Raw genomic sequence first — 20,337 nt, forward strand, 5'->3', positions numbered from 1 at the left:
TTATGAAAAAAAACTTGTCATATGTCTTGTATGTCCATCTCTCTACATTTTTTGTTAGCCTTTGATTCTGACATTTCAAATAGATTTGTGCAAATTCTGTTCTGTTAAGAAATAGTTCTCAGAAGAAATAAAATGAATTGTTAATGTCATTCCTAACCTGTATTTTTAGTTGTTGTTGTTTTGTGGGACACAAGGAACTCTGCAGAATGTCCAAGATGCTCTTGTTTTTTTTTGTAAAACATGGGATACATAAAAATTATTCCTGTGGTAAAGTATGCTTTCATTTTATATAATAAAATACAAATTATTTATTAAATTAAAATTTTATTAATTCATAATAATATGAATTATTTATTTAAATAAAATTATTTAAAATCATTAAATTAACCTAAATATTATGTTACACCAATCTGATGTTAATCCTGACCTCGCTGCTTGGAAATGTGTCTGTAGTTATGGAAACTCTGTAGTGAAGCATTTTAACAAGGTTATTATCTAAGCAACAGAAACCCACTTAAACTAATTCTCCACCTCCATCCATCCACCCAACCACACACACACACACACAAAGAGCTCCCCTGAAGATGAGTGATTCCCTCAAATTTAAGAAACAAGTACACAGAGGGAAGATTGCACGATAATCAAGTACGATTATCTCTCCTTATCTACTGCTATATTTTATTTTTAAAGCATTTCATTTAAAATTTTACATTAATAAAAGCAATAATAGTAACTAAACTCTCCATTCATTTTGTGAGCATTTGACAGGTCATCACTATGTAGTCACTAAGGTCTCTATAGTATTCTAGTCTATAGTATTTATTTTTATTTATTTTGCATGTTTATTTATAATGATAAAGTTTAGTTGCTTAGAAAATATATTAGGTAATAACACACCTCTACTCAATAATCAGCTGAATTTATGACCACTGCGCAAATGGTTCAGGATGAGTTACGTGCCAACATTTAATACTTTGTCTAGTAGTAACAAAGTTAAATCATTTAGAACAGAGCCCTAAGTTATATTAATAGTGATTTGGCTTTAAACATTGAAAGCTATTGAGCATGATCAGTAACGGTAACATCAACATGTTTTTTTTCTTCACATTTGTTGTCCTCTTCCCTCCTTCCTCACAGGTAAAGTCAGTCATGTACTGTTGTGACCTGGGAATACCACTGTCATTTGGTCCTATATGCGCTTTCATTTGTGTGTGTGCATTATATTTCCCATGAGGACTGTAGAGGGGAGAGAAGGAGAGGGAGTTGTTTGATCTTTAACAGGATTATTCATCCTCTTTCCCTTTTATTTATTTAATATCCTTCCTTTATGCTGAGAGCATCCGGGCTGCATTTAAAACATTAAACCACACACATCTCACTAGAGGCCCATATGTTTTTTTGTATGTTGTGTGTTTGTGGTGTGTGTGGAGGCGGAATTCCTTGACCTGACAGTCCTGTAGCATGATCGATACTGCATTGAATTACACACAAGTCTGCAAGCCACACATTTACAAATCCTCCCCTTCCTTTAAAGTCTCTCGCTCTCCTTCGGACACATGAACGTATGCACAGGTCAGCTCTATAACTGCAGTTTGAATTGACATCAGTACAAGATGTTTGCACTGTACATACTGTATGCCATCATGATTTAATTAATTTAAATGTCAGCAGTTAATTTCTTTGATAAAAGGCAAAGAAAATCTTACAGATTCAATAGAAGTTAAGCGCTATTGACAGAATCTGTAAGATGCAGTTGGATACCACAGAAATTAAAGTTAGACTCGTCTCTTCGTTCTCAAACCCCCCCCCAACCCCCACCCCCAAAAAACTGCAGTAATGCAGTTACAATGCAGTTCTATGAAGAAATTGATTTGAAAGGGTTTGAAAATCCAATTGTAAATGTTTAAGTGGTTTTATTATGTTTTTTTTTTCCATAGAATAATGTTCGTTATTATTGTATTTTCAGACCAAACATATTAATATAATTTTAATATGAAGCAATATTAATATGAATATATGTGTCTCTTTAGATGTGTGTTTATATTTATTAGTGTGGGTTCATAATTCTTAAAATATTACATATATTTTAAATATGAATCATTACATTTTTAGTTGAATCGTATAATAAATTAATATTACTTTAATTTATAATTATATCTGTGTGTACATGTATGTAAATCTAAGAATATGCAAATTGATTCACATGAAAGTGACTCAGATCAGATGTGTTTTTGTTTTGTTTTTGTATTTCTGTACCATAATGTTTGTTATTTTTGCATTAAATAGATCCTGCATCGACAAACCTCTGAGAGTTTAGCATGGTAATATATATGGAAATGTTAATGTGTTTGGACTTGGCAGAATAGATCTGCTACGCTTCTGCTGCAGCAGAGCAAGTGCTGAGACGTGCTACTTCCAATATATTCACAGACATGCTGCTGTGAACACGGAGGAAATACTGCTGCTGCACATATAACATACATAAACTCACTCTATAGCAGATCTATACAGGTGGAGCTGGGGAAGTGGAGGGTTTTTGAAGCGCATTGCAATTAAATGTTGAACAGCAAGCTCATTGGCAGCTGATGCAAAAGAGACCAATCAGCTGAGCCATGTGAATAATGATGTCATTATGTCAGATAACTATCGGCACGCACCGTCTAGAGTTTGTTTGGGATTTTGGACCCTCTTTTCACCCTGTTTTAGAGTATGAATTTGTGGTTATATGCTGCTTATGATTTTTCTATATACCGTAATTCCTCAAATAAAAACGGCGTCAAATAAACGCCGGGCCTCTTATAGTGGCCGGGGGCGTGGTCAACATGGACAAATAAAGGCTGGAGGAAAATTTGTGCAGCAGAGCCAGATAACGAACGTACACGCCCACTGCCGAGCGTTTCTCGTTCTCGAGTCAAGAACCGGTTGCATCGGTTTTCAGATCACCAGTACACTGAACCGAGAACCGTTTCTGTCAGACGCGTCCGATTCGAGAACCGAGGAGCTGATGATACTGCGCATGTGTGATTCAGCGTGAAAGCAATTGACACACAGAGCACATCTGAACCGAACTGATTCTTTTGGTGATTGATTCTGAACTGATTCTGTGCTAATATTATGATCTCTGTCCACTGGAACGCCATCGCTTTTAATTTAAAATGGTTTATTTAAAACAATGACTTATCAAACAGATGGAATTAGAAATAAAGGCCTGCCTCTAATAAAAGCCTGCTTCAAATAAAAGCATGTTACCTTCTGCAGTTCAGGTAAATAAAGGCCCCGGCTTTTATTTGAGGAATTACGATATATGTAAACAGCCTCTTTATTGTATCGTTGGATGTATGTTAACTTGTGTAATGTTTAATTACTGTGCTGTTCTTTACTGCTTTTCTAACGGTTTCTTCCTGTGAAGTGCCTTGCACTGTATACTTCCACTGTTGTATGGTTGAACATGTTGTAATGCCCTATGTGTGAAAACCTCTATATTTGCCAGTGTGTAAGCGTTCAAGGATCATGTGCAGAGCGAGGTGATTGTTGTCGGTGTGTATGCATGGAGAGGTTATTGTTGGTGTGTGTGTCGAGGCGTTGGATCATGGTGGATTAGCAGTAATCTTGGCCAGTGACACTCCCCGGTGGTCGGATCACTAAGCATGCAGCCTCTCAGTCTTTCTGCTCAACACATCTCTCACAGAAAGAAGCCAAACAACCTTTTTGCTGCAGCTACAAGCTTTAAACTCATTGAAGTTTGGGTGATTGACTCATATTTGCGTGCACACAGACATGGGATTGCTCAAGACAGTTGGCGTCTTAAACTGTCAAGCGATCATTAGTACCTTACTTAGGGGACACACACGAACAAATAAAAACCTCTTAGAGTAAGCACACAGTGAGGGAACACTAATCTATTTGTATTCAGTTCCACTTTAATAAACCAAGCATTTTAATGTGAAAATTCTTCATCACAAATGGCTCATTTTTACTAATGACCCTTCAGAGGAACAAAGCCTCAACTGGACTAAAAATCGAATATCTGTCTCTAGACCAGAGCATGATTCAAGCTCTCTAAAATGTTTTCACGGTTTCAAAGCAGCGCTTTACTTTTACTGCCATTAAAGACTGCATGAAATGGTTTAAGAAACATAATTTTCTTTCTTGTTTTGACATATTTCCTGTTGAAACGGCTAGCTGGGGCAGAACAAATCGAAAGGCTTATGCTTTTTCAAATAGCCAACTGCTTTTTAGTAGTACATCACAGCCTTGCAAAACCATGGTTTACCATTGCTATAGCTAGTTGGTGACAGGTGGTATTAGAAAAAGGAGACATCAATCTAGAGGGCATTTTATTGTGCAAACAATTGGAAATGCTCCTGCAAGCAATATCCTTTAGTCATTAAAATTATTATGACTAAATATTATTGTTAAAATAATAGTAATAATAATAATATATGTGCACTACCAGTCAAAAGTTTTTAATACTTAGGTCTTAAGTCTCTTATGCTCACCAAGGCTGCATTTATTTGATCAAAAATATGCCACAATATATATATATATATATATATATATATATATATATATATATATACTCACACATATATATTCTTTACCATTAAAAAGATTGTGAACAGATTTCTATTTTGAAACTGCTGTTCTTTTTTTTTACTTTTTACTAAATCCTGAAAAAAAGTATCTCAGGTTCCAAAAAATTAAAATAATATTAAGCAGCAGCTGTTTTCAACATTAAAAATAAATTGGCATATTAGAATGATGTCCGAAGTATCATATGACACTGCAGACTTGAGTAATGGCTGATGAAAATTCAACTTTGCATCACAGGAATAAATATTTTAAAGTATATTAAAATAGAAAACCATTGTGTGTGTGTGTGTGTGTGTGTGTGTGTGTGTGTGTGTGTGTGTGTGTGTGTGTGTGTGTGTGTGTGTGCGTGTGCGTGTGCGTGTGTGTGTGTGTGTGTGTGTGTGTGAATGTAAATGTAAATGTATTACAGATGATTCTCCCATATGATAGTGGCCCAGATCAGAATTAAAAATGTAATCTTCAGATTTTTGTTTACACTCTCTTCGAAAAAACGAAACACAGATCTGTGTCACATGCGAGAGGAGAAATCATTTTTGGGCCACATTCAGCTGCAATGTGAAAGCAGCCCTGTCACACGGAGCTTGAGAGAGATGAAATGCACCGCTACAGAGACCTGAGAAAGGATTGTGTGTGTGTGCGTGGAGGGATTCAGATGTAATTTGCATGAAATGCATCCAAAATCTTAATGATTTGCAAGCTGGTTGTTTTATCTTACACAATGGGAAGGAAGGGGAGTGCAGAGAGAGAAAGAGAGGGAGTGTTCAATCAACTTCTCGTTCATTTTCTCGAGCTCCTGTTTTTCTCTGACTATTTTAGTGCAGTAGGTTGCACAGGATTGAGAACATGTGAATGTTTTATGGGCTTACATAAGGGACCTCACCCCAGAGACAACCGACCTCGTTATCGTTCATTTAGCAGTGAAAAACAAGATAGATAGATGGGGTGGGGGTAGATGAGAGGATGAAAAGAGAATGGGAAATGCAAAGGGAGAGGGGAGAGAAAAGCGTGTACATGCAGAGGAACCGAGCATGATGGGATACATTTGTGAAGTGAATGTAGGAGAAAGAGGCTTTGGGGGAAAGAAGCAGGCTTTAGGTGCGCGAGTGATCCGAGCGTTCCAAGAGAGAGAAAGGGTGGAAGGGAGAAAACAATGCAGTTGATTCCAGTTTGATTCCATTTCATTTCTTTTATCTGTTACCCAAAGTGCCTCAGGGAAGCTTGGCTTGTTAGCATCGCTCGGGCAAAGAAATACAGCGTTCTTAGCTAGAGATACAGATGAAACATCTCTTAACTTTGTTCTCTTGCTTTCCCCCTTTTGCTTACATAAAAAGGTCAGAGTTTCCTATAGCAGTGGGGAGCCGTTTAAAGCACACCTGATATTAGAGTGGAAGCTTGTCTCTACATATCTAAGCCCTCGTACATCTGAAAATCATTGCATAATGTGCAGCCAACCATAGCTAACTGTATGTTTGCATGTGTGCATTTGAGAGCCACGGGCCTGTAGTATATAGGCACATACCTCCTAGTTTATTGGGTCAGTGCATTCAGGTTTAATATGACCATGTAATTGCCTCATTCATTTTGACTGTGTTATTAGTGTGATGCGACTCAAAGACCCTTTTAGATTTAAACCTCTTGTTCTGTTTGGAGTCTAAGGGACCTCACAGCCATGAAAAATATACTATAATAATATTTTAATGGCTTGGGGGAAAAAAACACTTTAATTCAACATGAAATAAAGATGGAGCCTGTTTACTTTTTAAATGCAAGTTCCTAGTCTTATTGTGAACAATTCATCAGTGCACGGTATTTCAAAGAAGTGTTTTTTGTCATTTTTCCAAAATTTTCTTCTCACATCACATATGCTGCATGTATTATTGTTAACCAAAAGTCAAATACTTATTTAAGCAAGTTTGTATTTAGTCTGGTTCCATTGCCCACTTTTTATGGCCCACTAGCTAGCTCGCTTGGTTATTTATTTGTTTTGTTAGTTTGTTAAAATAACTGATACAAGTAGAGCCATTACTCCAGTCTTTAGTGTCACATGATCTTTCATAAATCATTATAATATGCTGATTTCATGCTTTTATTTTATTTTAGAATTGTATTATTCTGAATGTTGAAAACTGCTTATTATTGTTATGGAAATTTTGATAAATTTTTTTCTAGGTTATTTTGAGGAATAGAAAGTTCAAAAGAACTGTTTATTTTAAACAGAAAAAAATTTGCAGCATTATAAATATCACACTGGATCAATTCAAGGATTCCTAGTTTCATGATGCTGGAATATGCATGATTAGATTATATGATTGGTGTAAACACTGTACCTATACTGTGTATTGTTTAGTGTACAAAACAGTATATATGTTAGTGTGGAACTACATATAATAGGAATATATATAATAAGAAAACAAAATTAGGAATTATATAAAATAAATACATGCATTTTTGCCATGATTAGATTACAAACTATACCAGTTGCAGTTTTTGTGGGGAAGTACTGACCATAAACTGAAAAAATGTTACGAAAATGTATAGGCACTTTTCTAAAGTGCATTGTGATAGAACAGTGAGATAAAGCTTCAGTCATATGTTTCTGTTGGGATTTGATTAAGATCTGATGAACTAAATTTAACAAATTTCGAGTAAAAATATGGTGTTAATATAAAAATGATTTTTAGATTTTATGCAAACATTCAAATCTCTGTGACCACAAATATAAAAAAGTAAAGTTGATCTCAGTAGGACATGAAAATAAAATGAAACAGCTGGACTTCAGCACCACGGACAGCGGCAGAACAGGGCCTAATGGAGAGCAGGGTATGATGACACCTGAAGAGGTTAACAGGGTTTAGTAGAGTAATTTCACACCGTGCAGTTACAGCATACTGATGCAAGACAGATGTAAGACAAAACAGAAAGAAAACAGTGAGAGATGGAGAAAGAAGGAGAGTGGAATGGGAGAGAAGGGTGATGTAATTGTCATATTAAATGTAATTGATCTGGCAGAATGCGCATGTCATCGAATAATTTTTATTTGCTATCGTATTCATTTAAAAGATTCAGCAAACTGCCATCTATTGCCTCAGCATTTTCATAAGTGATGAGTGCCTGGGTTTGGCATGAAGGAAAACGTCTTGAGGGGTGCATATTGTATATGAGCAGTATGTCACTAAGCATTTCTGCACAGTTTATGCTGTTTATTTCCATACCTTTTAGCATCGACGAAAAATGAAATAATGAGTGGATGTTCTGTCCCCCGCATCGGAGAGAAAATGTTCTGTAATGGGTTTCACTTAATTTGAACACAATTGGGAAGTTATTACAGAGACGGATTTAGCCATTTGTGAATTTGGTCAAGGGCAATGCAGTCAACCAGAAACACAGAGGACTGTGCTCAATGACAAGAGCTTTGCTTTTCTGGAATAGAATCGTAATTTATGGGATGTAAGGCTGTATAATATGCCTTTGTGTTTTTAATGCTCTCACAACAAGTAAAAAGAGTGTGTTTTGAAGAGCCTGTGATGCACGTCAACACAGAAAGCTTTTGTTGCATGGTTGTCATGAAAACTGAAAATATCCTGTTCGTATTAAAAAGAAAGGGCATAAAATTAAGCCTATTTTACAGACTATTAATATTTTTTGCATTGTAAGATCATTATATTTTTTATATTTTCATAGTACTGAATTTATTGGGCTAATAAATATATATATTGTAATGAATTAGACTTCCTCGTCATCGGCAAGAAGGAGGCGGGAACCGGCGGACAATCAAACAACATTTTAATAATACAAATTAAAGACAAAACAGCGCGTCAGCCCCTCACGTCGACTGACACGCACAAAATAAAAACACAACTAAAAGCCCAGGCCTGGTCCTCTCTCGTCCTTCACTGTCGTGGCTCCAGTTTTATATCCTTCCATCTCCTCTGTGGGACTCAAGACCGGTGGTGGGTCGCAGGTGTAGCGGATTTCCCAATCACTCCACCGGCCTCACTCGTGTTCCCACATCGCTCGGCCCAGCCCCACTCGTCACATATATATTTAATAAAAAAAATTTAATCAAGTACATAACCAGCCAGAGTTCAAAACTATTTCCTTGCCTTAGCCTGATTCACAGCAGTAACATTATAATATAAGTTTAAAAAGTTGTCCCGGCCAGACTATATCTCATGTGAGGATCCTGCAGGAGGCGGATCGTTTATAGCCTTTTCTCACAGCAGCTGGAATAATTAAATTTATTATTTTGATAGTGGATTGTAATTCAGAAAGAAGTATGTGTTTGTGAAACAGTAAGTGACATAATTAGATTATATTCCAGGTTTAAATGTGCATCTGATTACAGATAGCCTACGTGGGATTACACATTTTTATATTTTAAAAGAGAACCAGTTCTAAGGAAGAATGTGGTTCCCGTTCCTCAAGGTCAACATGACTATCCTTAACGAAAAGCATAGCAAATGTGTATTTAATAAAAAAAATTAAAAAAAAGTGAAAGTGACGTGACATTCAGCCAAGTATGGTGACCCATACTCAGAATTTGTGCTCTGCATTTAACCCATCCGAAGTGCACACACACAGAGCAGTGAACACACACACACACTGTGAACACACACCCAGAGCAGTGGGCAGCCATTTATGCTGCGGCGCCCGGGGAGCAGTTGGGGGTTCGATGCCTTGCTCAAGGGCACCTAAGTCATGGTATTGAGGATGGAGAGAGCACTGTACATGCACTCCCCACAATTCCTGCCGGCCCGAGACTCGAACTCACAACCCTTCGATTGCAAGTCCGACTCTCTAACCATTAGGCCACGACTTCCCTTATTTACTTACTTGGAATGTTTCAAATTTACAGTGGCTAAAATATAATGCATTTAAATAACACAACATGAGACATAATGAGTTGCACTAATAAAAGCTATATTTAAGGATCTGGTCTGGTGAGGTAACTGCATTTTTAAGGCAAGGTATACGCTTCTGTTTTATAGTTTGGCGATTCCCTGCATGTTTTTTACCGTTGAATTATTAATTAATCTCAAAAACAATATACTGCTTGAAATATTTAATACTCATGCACTCAATATATAAATAAATACAATATATGAAAGTGTATTGCTTCTGAATTGCTATAGCAATAGTATTTGTCACAATTTGGGCTTTTCATTTTTGGCTTTGTACACAGAGTCACATCAGTCATCCCTGTTCAAGGCCACCAGTACCTCAGTATATCAAATGATGTAATAAACATAAATATAATGCTGGTTTTGTTGGGGGCACTTTGCAAAATCGCATTATAGAAAATATGGGGCCTATTTAGGTTTTCGTTTTTTATATCTTGGTTATGAAGGCGACAGTAGATTATTTGACTGTCCTATCAGATTTTAATAGCTCCATATTCTTCATCTCCAGAGTTTCAAAAAGCAATTAACTGCTTTTATTACAAGCTCATGACATCTCCTGAGTACACACACACATGCGCACAGCGATCCCCCAACACACACACGTACTTGCATATGCAAACATTATAAAACACAGCAGTTAATTACAACAATGAAACATAATTAGTTAGCGTATTGTATAATTAGTTGCACGGGTTAACTTCTCTATAGCAACCAAGCTTTAAAATGAACTCTGACTCATGTTGACTTAATATCTCAATAATTATGAGATTTTCTGACAGGAAAAAATCTGCCTTTTAATAGCTCAAAATTTGTCTTTTGTCACAGTGGCATATGTGCCTGTTTGTAACTAAAGCTTTATCTGCAAAAAATAATGAGTTTTTTTTTTTTTTATCTACAGGGCTGATGTGTGTTTATGGATTTAATAATTTAAAAATAATGTAACTTAAAGATATATTGCGCCTGAAAAAGACAATTCTGTCTTTATCTTATTTATTTTAAGTTTATTTAATGTTTTATAGGATGGCGAAATGGTTGATTAATAAAGAACCTTTGCAAATTTCTAAGTTGTAGAGACTAATATCTCTGTCCTCCTGTCTCTCTGCAGTGGACGGCTGCACTGATTGGTCCGTGGACTATCTGAAATACCGGGTGTTACACGGAGAGCCGGTGAGGATAAAGTGTGCCCTGTTTTATGGTTATATCAGAGCCAACTACACCCAGACACAGAGCATTGGACTTAGTCTGATGTGGTACCGAAGTTCTGGGTTGGGACATGGCGACTTCGAAGAACCCATATCCTTTGATGGGGTACGCATGAGCAAAGAGGAAGACGCCATCTGGTTTCGACCTGCCGAGCTGCAGGACGCCGGTCTGTACTCCTGCGTTCTGAGGTGAGAGAGAGGGACACGTGCACATGTGTATGTGTGAAAACTCATACGCTTAGATATGCAAATCCACAGGGAGATACACACTTTGCCTTTCGGACATTAGCCGGATCGGAGAACATGCTTAACTTCTTCCTTTGATGTTTTTTGATTGTCTTTCAAAGCCTTTAAGAAAAGCGCCATGCTGAGAAAATTAGCATGTATGTATTAGTGTCTGTATGTGTTGTGTGTTTGAGGGTTGTGTGTCTGTATCCAAAGCTTCTCAGGGACAGTAAAACTGGAAGTGAAATAAGTGAGCGATGGCAGAGGACAGTGAGACATTCTGTCATCCATCAATCAAACACTGACACTCCAGCACTCTCCCATAATGCCGCAGGCCACTGTCACACATATTAAACAGTCAGGCAATTCTCCAGGGTCCTCATTTGCTCAGGTTCCGACCGACTTGAGGTCAAAGCACATAATCTACTCATCATATTCACTTTTGCATCACAGAATATCACAGTTATTGTATATGCATGCGTGTTGTAATGTGTGTGTGTACTGAAAACAGACGGACAGAAACCGGAAAAGAGTGAATTTTAAATGCCTTTAAACTGCCTTAATTTCAAGCATTCTTCTAGGACATATAAAATATTTCGGTAATTATTAATAAAATATTCAGAAAAAAGTACAGTAATAATTTTTACACAAAAAAACACAGAGACCTGCTAGAAATCACTTTAAGGAATCCTATGCTTCCAATGTGAAGGTGGTTTTAAAAGACACCTTATTTCTAAGGCAGCATCACATGTGTCCTTTGCAAAGAAAGCAATCCCAACAGAATGCATCAGAGAAAATGATCATCCAAGTTGGCAGACGAGTCACAAGACATTTTAAAGAGATAGTTCTTCTAAACTAGTGTGATTTTCTTTCTTCCACGGAACACAAAATATGAAATTGTGAAAAATATTGGACTCAAACAACTCTGGAGTCCAATTTATGAAAATATGTGACCCTGTCTGTGTAATCCAGGCTAAAGTCTAAAAATCTAATTATGAGATAATAAGCATCAAAGTTTGATTTCAAACATTAATTTCACTAGGATTTCAATCTTTGACATGGCCTTACTCAGTCAATATTAAAGTTGACTTAGGTTGATAAGGTTATATTTTCATATAATATTCTAAATATTTATGAAGGATGATTTAATGTAGAAAGAAGTAAATCACAAAAAAAAAATACTTGAGCTGGGTTTTCACACCTGATGTGATCTGACCCTGGACCACAAAACTAGTCTTAAGTGTTCCATTGACGTATGGTTTGTTAGGATCTGACAATGTTTGGCCAAGATACAACTATTTGAACATCTGGCATCTGAGGGTGCAAAAAAATCTAAATACTGAGAAAATCACCTTTTAATTTGTCCAGATGAATTCTTATCAATGCATATTACTAATCAAAAATTAACTTTTGATATATTTACTGTAGGGAATTTACAAAATATCTTCATGGAACACGATCTTTACTCAATATCATAATGATTTTTGGCATAAAAGAAAATTGATAATTTTGACCCATACAATGTTTTTTTTTTTGGTTATTGCTAAAAATATACCCCAGCGACTTAAGAATGGTTTTGTGCTCCAGGGTCCCATATTGTCTTTCAAGTTCCACTGAAGAAAAAAATTGTCATATGTTTAGAGTTGAGTTAATGACAGAATTGTCATTTTTGAGTAAGCTATAACTTTAAATAAAATAATATTGCTGATATTTTAATCATTCATCAGCAAAAAAAATAAAAGTGAAAAAAGTGAAAGTGAGTGCAACCAATATTGTTCTTTTGTGTTGTTATTGTTATAGTGGTGGTGTGGACTTTCCCATTTTCACAGAATTATGATTTGGAACAATTAGAACATTAGAACAACAATCAAATCTTTAGATTTATCATTATAGTTATGAACAGCCTTTAAGAATATTGCACTTTTAGCTTATGCTAATAATGTTGACTTGATTTAGCTCACAATTTAACTGTTTCACGTCAGTGTAATATGATGAAGTTCTGATGATTTATATGTTATTTGCAAAAGCAATTAGATTTAGTCAGTACTGTATGTTCAATTCATTTTGAATGGCCGGCAGTGGAGTAAACAACCATTTTCATCAGCATATTGTTGAAATTGCTGCATTTATCAGCAGTGGAAAAAAGCCTAAATTAACTACCCAAACAATAATCCCCTGGAACCAATTAATGACTGGTAGTTGTAAAATCAGTCACTTATGAGATTCCAGTTTAGTTAGGATGCTGCCTAAGAAGGAAGCCGTCTATGTAGGCAGCTCACTAGGTTTAAAACAGAGCTAGAGAGTTTGATTATTAAGAACCCAGTTAGAAACAGGAAATAGGATTTGTTGTTGTTGTTCTATTTCCTCTGAGACTGGCTTTGAGCTGATTAAACCATAAACAATAGTTTTCAGCAACAGAGCAGATATTTTAGTATTCTTTTTAGGTTTATAGGGTGATAAAACGAGACTGTGCTGACATATGCGGGTGTCTGAAAACAGAGTGTAAAAATAGTCTTTGTATAAAGTTAATAGGGAAGAGCGAAAGAGAGCTTATAGTTATTTGTTTTGTTTTTTGCTAAATTTGTTTATGCATTTTACAAGAGACAAGGGCATTGCAGGTTGCCACCCCAAGCACTCTGTAACCACGGTAACCCGGTAGGAGGTGTGAGGTCATTACACCGAAAAGGTCAAATTTCAACAAATCTTATCAGCAGCTATTAAACTCAAAGCCCTTGGACAAAACAAACACTAATGCACTTTTAATGTAGACACTCATCAATGTAGAGAAATGTGTGTTGACATGCAATGCTTCTGAGTTACAGAGCATGTGTATATGCGTTTTGCGGTTGTATTATTTTCTTTGACTGACTTTATTGCAAACAAAAAACAGGATCATATAATTAGAAATCTCGTTTTTTTAAGTAAATAAATAATTAAATGCTCATAATTTGAAAATATACTGTTTTCAGAATAACTGCAAAAACATTACATTCTGTACTTTCACATCTTTCACAGACGTCTTAAAGGCACAGCAGCAAAAAAAAAAAAAAACATCCAATTTAATTAAGGGTCATAGAGAGTGTAGGATACTAAATTTGACAAGTTTTTCTGCTGAAAAATATTACTTACGTTATAAGTGGACCTCGGGGGGAAATGGAAAGTGATAAAAAATGTATGAAATTACCCTTTAAAACCTTTGAGAGAAGATTTCATTCTATTCATTGCTCCTCATATTCCATCAGCAAAACACTAATTATTTGTAGACCTACATAAAAAAATAGTTCTGCTCCATCGTGGTTAAATTACATCTATCATGGTTGAATTACAAATAAAATCATGTTTTATTCTTGTATAATTTGTTTAGGGTATAGGCTCTGTGAGATGATAACCAATTTAGGATCAGTGATGTCTCTGGGTGCGTATATGTTAATCTGATTACAGATAGCACAGTTTATATACTCTCTGTGTGTGTGTTACAGGAATTCTACGTTTTGTATGAAGGTGTCTATGACTCTGTTGGTTGCTGATAATGACACAGCAGGATGTTATAACTCAAAACTGCGCTACACTGAGAAAGGAGAACTGGGCAAGAGTAAAGACATCTCCTGTCCTGATATCCACGATTACGTTCAGCCTGGAGAAAAAATGCAGATAACGTGGTACAAGGTACAGTGGGAGATACTAAACAGTTGCGCCGTTCAGTGCACAAACCAGCATCTTATTCACAAAACACCTGCGATCCAGCGTCATGGCAGCTGCCCCCTGAGAATTTAAATGAAGTCATTGTCGGTCTTTTCAGTGCAAACACACCTCCTTTTTATGTAAATTAGGGTTATTATATTTTATGCCAGTAAGTCAGTGCTATTTGCAGAGGGCAATTAACATTATGCTTTTACAGTGCATGCATCATGTAAGCAGAAAATAATTTAAAATAGACTGTTTATGTACATTTTCAATCAATCATGGACGCAGTAATATATCAAATGATGATTATAAAGTGTTATAAAATACATTTGAGAGCACATTCTGCATTTTAAAGAACCGATTCAGTTGTCTGGATTGCAGCAGTGACCAACAAGATCAGGAACTCCAGTCTGCAAATTGTTTAGCACTGATTTTTCTGGGCCATGTTTATGCCGTTGCTTGATTTGTATTCTGTCAGCAAGCGCAGTTTATTCTTATTGAATTCCCCTCTGAGTTTTTTTCATTATGATGGTATATACAAATGCATATGATGTAGTTTTGTCTCTTTGTTTCTATTTTTTTCCTCTTTGCCTCTTTGGTGTGCAGGAGTGTAACGTGCAGCAGTGGAGGAGCAGCGTGCTGCAGACCGCAGACATGCTCTCCATACAGGAAGTGAAGGAGGATGACATCGGCAACTACACCTGTGAGCTGGTTTTTGGAGGCTTCCTGGTGCGGAGGACGACCTATCTGAGCGTGACAGGTAGGACAGTTTGAAGTCTCTTCAGTGTGTGTCTGTGTGTGACAGCACTTGCTGTGATACCCGGTTGTTTTTTGAAGCGTGAGGTATTAGTCTTCCTTTTGTTTCTTGTTTGGTTTCAGTTGCATTCACTGTGCTGTGCTTTTGTTAACAGTGACTTTCCTGATTGTGTCATTAATGCACAAGTTTTTTAGTGGACAAAAACTTTTAAGTATATTCCTCATAAAAAGCTTTCACATGATTTCAGAAGATTGCGAATATAGTGCATGAGTCATATGGACTACTTTGTGTGGTTTTCGGTCCATCATTTGTATCATTTTGTGTTCCATGGATGAAAAAAAAATACGATATAGAATGAAAGTTTGATTGTTTCTTTCATTAATTTTTTGGATTTTTTTAAAATAAATTTTCTAATCGATAATCAAAAAGTTTGCAACACAGAATGTATATAGAAAATAATCGAATAATGTAGGATAGTGGCAAAAAGTTTTTAATATATTTTATTACTTTTAATTAGGGTAACTATCCTGCATTGTGAGTTAAGGCCTGTTCACACCAAGGACGATATCTATAGAGAAAATGATAAAGGTATCATTCTAAAAATCGTTCTCAATATTAAAGAATAGCAGAGTCCACATTACAGTTATAATAATAAAGGCACAGAGAAACACCTCCAAGATGATTTTTTTTCCAGCTGAGGAACGATACACTGACGTCTAATCAGAAACGAGCTCATTATAGCAGGATGGATTATGATTGGGTGTCAATGTTTGTGTCGTTCATCAGCTACAAAAAATCATTCTGAAAATCGTTATCATTTATCATTATCTTTATAGTTATCTTCCTCGGTGTGAACAGGCCTTTAAGCCCCATTCACACCAAGAACGATAGCTATAAAGATAATGATAAAGATTAAGATATTAGCGTCCACACCAGCGGACGGTATCGTCTGTTTATTTTAACAGCACACTCAGTTGCCTGTATATCTTATGACTTAAATTTCTTTTTTTTCTGTATTTCATCATAAATTGTATGGTAAATCATAGTTTTTACATGCAAAAAACATTCATTTGACTAAACTGTTACAGTAGCTTTTTTACATTGCATGGATAAAATATGTAAAGAATGTTTTGCCCAGATTGACACCATGCACATTTTCTTCAGAAAAGTATCATTTAGTACCACATAAATTACACACTGCAGCTTTAAACACAGTCATTTTAATGATAGACGTGGTGATGAAGTGGTTAATGTTAACACAGCTGTTTTTTATTATTACTATTATTCATAAGCTTTTGGCCTTTAGGGTAGTCGAGAGAGACAATGAGGGGGAATGAGATCGAATTATGACACAAGGCCAGACCTGTGTTCCTGTGAGCAAAACTGCTCATATGTGTCATGAGCATGTGCACTACCCACTACACACATCTGACCTCTATTACTGCTCGACTCACACAATAACAGAGATAGAGAGAGAGATCGAGAATGACATTTATACACACACAACACTAAAACGGCAGCGGAAAGGTCACTTTTGTCTATATTTTTATGTTTAAACATCTCTGTCTACGGTTAAACAGATTCTTATTGGTCCCTTGCGAATTCGGTCCTTTCTGCCACTATAGCAGGTCAATAAAACGGCACGTACAGGTGAAAAGAGGTCAGACGTTATTCTCTCTCCCTTTCTAAGCCCTCATTCAGTTGAAACCTATTAAAAACTCTGTGCCTCTCCTCCCGTACTCATTTAAAGCCTATTTTAAGACAGCATTAGACTCTCAGGGACGATTTCCTGGATGGAACTTATAGTCCAGGACGGCAAATGATTCTCAACGGAAAAGCTGCCATTAACAGTAAAATTGAGTCCGTAGCTCGATTTAACCCTCGTCACGGAGGCAGAGTTTTGATGTTAGGAGTTGTAGAGCAGTTACAGCAGAATCATAGCACTATAGCTCAATTTGTTTTGAGCTGGTTACAGCAGTACGTCTCTATAATTGCTACAGAAACTTGCCTCGATGGTACATCTCTGCAGCGGGTTATCTGGTGGAGCTGCCTGTGCGCCTGAGGGAGGAAGTTAGCGAAAGAACACAGAATCATTTTCTTGTTTTTGAGTGCTTACAGACAGTCTATTACTGCGGACATGCTTTTCGACAACAAAGATTGGAGCGCGCGTGCATGTCTGAAAATTTGAAGCGTGAAACTGACCTACAAAAATACACGGCCCATGATGTGAATCAGTGCTATTGTACATCCTCTCTCAAGGCAGAGGGCCAAAAATGTGTGTTTAAACAGTTAATCATGTGCATTGCACACACCCGCACACACAAACAGCGAAGAGATGACTTCCTGGGTGAGCGTGATTGTGTGTAGTTGGGTGTAAACTCTAGATATCAGTCAAAAAGAGTGTTCAGTTTTCACAGCTGAAGTACGTGCTTTGCTATTAGCTTTGCAAAATATTGAAATTTTATGGACTCTAAATCATGTCTTCAAGTAATGGACTCTTTAAAAACTGATCATCCTTTGATTATAGATTGTATTTCAACCAACGTGGACCATCTACAGAATCAATTCTATAGTTTAATTTTTTGCTGGGTTCCAGCCCATGTTGGGCTTTCAGGAAATGAGCGAGCTGCAGGGGAGGCTTTTAATCAGGAAGTAAACACAAGTCAAATTCCTCCCTCAGAGATCAGACCTATTATTAATAGTTCTATATTAAGTAAGTGGCAAGAAGAGTGAGATACATTTGATCAAGTGGTATTTACCAGATGTCACTTAGGTCGTACAAGACTGAGTCATGCTGAAGACCCTACTCAATGCATGTTTTGATTGTTTGTTTCTTTGTTTGCTAGTTTTTATTATTATTTATTATTGTATTTGTTAAATGCTGATATGGCATTAAATAAATATATACTACTACTAAATATCAGTCACAGAAGCTGATTATTATAGTAATGGGGCATAGAAATAGTTCAAGCTGGTTTTTAACCGTGAGTAAGTTGCCTTTCAGTATTGTACAGAAGAGTCATGCTCTTGTAGAGTCTGATGTCCTGCACGTTGACCTGGCCGGTCTGCTGCCCTCTCTCTCACCCAGTGATTCATCATGCTTTGCCTCTGGTCCAAGAAAAAAACATATCGTTTTACAAAGACACTGAATAGGTGAATGTAGCAGTTTAAAAAAAAAAAATTAGATAAATGGCAAGAGAGAATATAAAATCATTAGAAATGGTTGAGGTGCTCAGTAATGAATACAAGCATTAGATTTTTTTTTTTTTAACACTTAATGGGAAAAGTCATGTCTATTGATGTCACTTCATTATATTCATTATATAAGGCTATCAAATAATGTGTCTGAAACCAGTGGTTTGAGGGAAATTTCATTTATGTAGGTATTTTCGCTCATAGACCACTAGTTATATGTATAATATAATATAATATAATATAATATAATATAATATAATATAATATAATATAATATAATATAATATAATATAATATAATATAATATAATATAATGCAATTTTATTATATAACCCCTTTTTCAGCTAAAGAAGTGTAACATTAGAGTGTCAGAGACTTCCTAACACTTTTTTTATTTTCTAGCATCCTTCAATTTATTAAAACTACCATGTAAATGAATTATTCATTATTCTGGTTATTCATTATTATTTTATTTTACTTCAGGCCTTTGCTTTGAGCATGCCTTGGTAACCACAGTCTATATAAATTCTATTTTTACATATGAAAGTTTGTTTCATGTCTCAATAAAATTCAAATTTTCAGATGAATGTGGATGACCTTGAAACTACAGTGATATCACCTATTTAAAAAAATCACAAATTGTCCTAGTCACCAATGCAATTAAAATGGAGAACAAATTGAGACTTTTAATTAAGCTAACCTGCTTCTGAAAAAAAAGACCCCAATAATCTCCCATTTGTCACTTTTTTTATTTCTGCTTAGGAATTTTAGAAAACTTTTAGAAGAGGCATCCAGCTTCCGGATGCAGAGCTGTGTGCGCGATCTGGATGAAGTAGCACTTGCAGATAAACAGTTTCCAAAAGTAGCTTGCATTTCCTATTGCTATTTTAGTACAGACAATGTGGTTTCCATGGACACTTGCGTGGTGTCCATGCCAACGGCAGGTTTGGAGCAGTGTAAGCGTGTGTGCCCAGGAGGGACTTGCGGTGGAGCAATCCAGGGACAATGCCAACCTTTCTTTACCGCTCCCACCTATACCAACCCGTGCACTTCCCACTGACTCTCCATGGAACCGCTCAGGAGAGGGCAGTCGCCCAGATTCGATCCGGTCACCCATAGATGACAGAAGGGTTATGGCTACTGTAGATGTCTAAGGAAACGCTGTTGAGTGGCATTGTAGGTATTAAGTGGTTACAAGATGATACACGGGTAAGAGTGCGTTTTATTTGTTTATCCATTGATCTCAATGTTTATTGGAGCCCCTGTTTGTCTTAAAATCCCCTATAGTGCGCTGGGGCTGCCGTAGCACGTTCTTTACACATGCTCCCAACACCTTGCATCTGTCAAGTCTAATCAGGACAAGATAAGTGTGTGTGTGTTTTGTGTGTGTGAGTGTCGGTGTGTGTTTGTGCACATGTGCCCGTGATCAGTAGAGAGTTATGTAATCATATTTAATTAAGGATTAATTACAGATGCCGCCAAGTGAGAGTGCGACAACTTAACTCTCTCTTAGTCACCCAATAACACACACACGTTTATTTTCTGTTATGTTGAGGGCATTCTCTTGACTGCTCTTGTTTTTATTATTATTATTATTATTATTATTATTATTATTATTATTGTATTTATATTCAGGACCATAGCTAGCAGGCGACCCAAATCCTGTTTGTTTTCTGATCCTAATATAGACATACTTACATATATTTTTTAATTTAGATAGAATGACCATAGATTGAAATGCACAATTTGTGTAATAAGTATTTTATGACATATTGACATA

The 20,337-nt window shown here is 36.3% G+C and overlaps 1 protein-coding gene across 2 annotated transcripts in view; it reads left to right on the top strand.

Annotated features, from left to right (window-relative positions):
• Window positions 1–20,337, top strand: part of il1rapl1a (interleukin 1 receptor accessory protein-like 1a) — a 75,446-nt gene that overhangs the window by 25,133 nt on the left and 29,976 nt on the right. For both annotated transcript variants that reach the window (XM_059499871.1, XM_059499872.1), the window contains exons 3-5: window positions 10,600–10,885; window positions 14,401–14,587; window positions 15,212–15,365. In XM_059499871.1, the coding sequence (XP_059355854.1) occupies window positions 10,600–10,885; window positions 14,401–14,587; window positions 15,212–15,365 (627 nt within the window). The remainder of the gene's footprint in view (window positions 1–10,599; window positions 10,886–14,400; window positions 14,588–15,211; window positions 15,366–20,337) is intronic.

Source organism: Carassius carassius, chromosome 19 (assembly GCF_963082965.1).
Source record: "Carassius carassius chromosome 19, fCarCar2.1, whole genome shotgun sequence".
Lineage (NCBI taxonomy): Eukaryota > Metazoa > Chordata > Actinopteri > Cypriniformes > Cyprinidae > Carassius > Carassius carassius.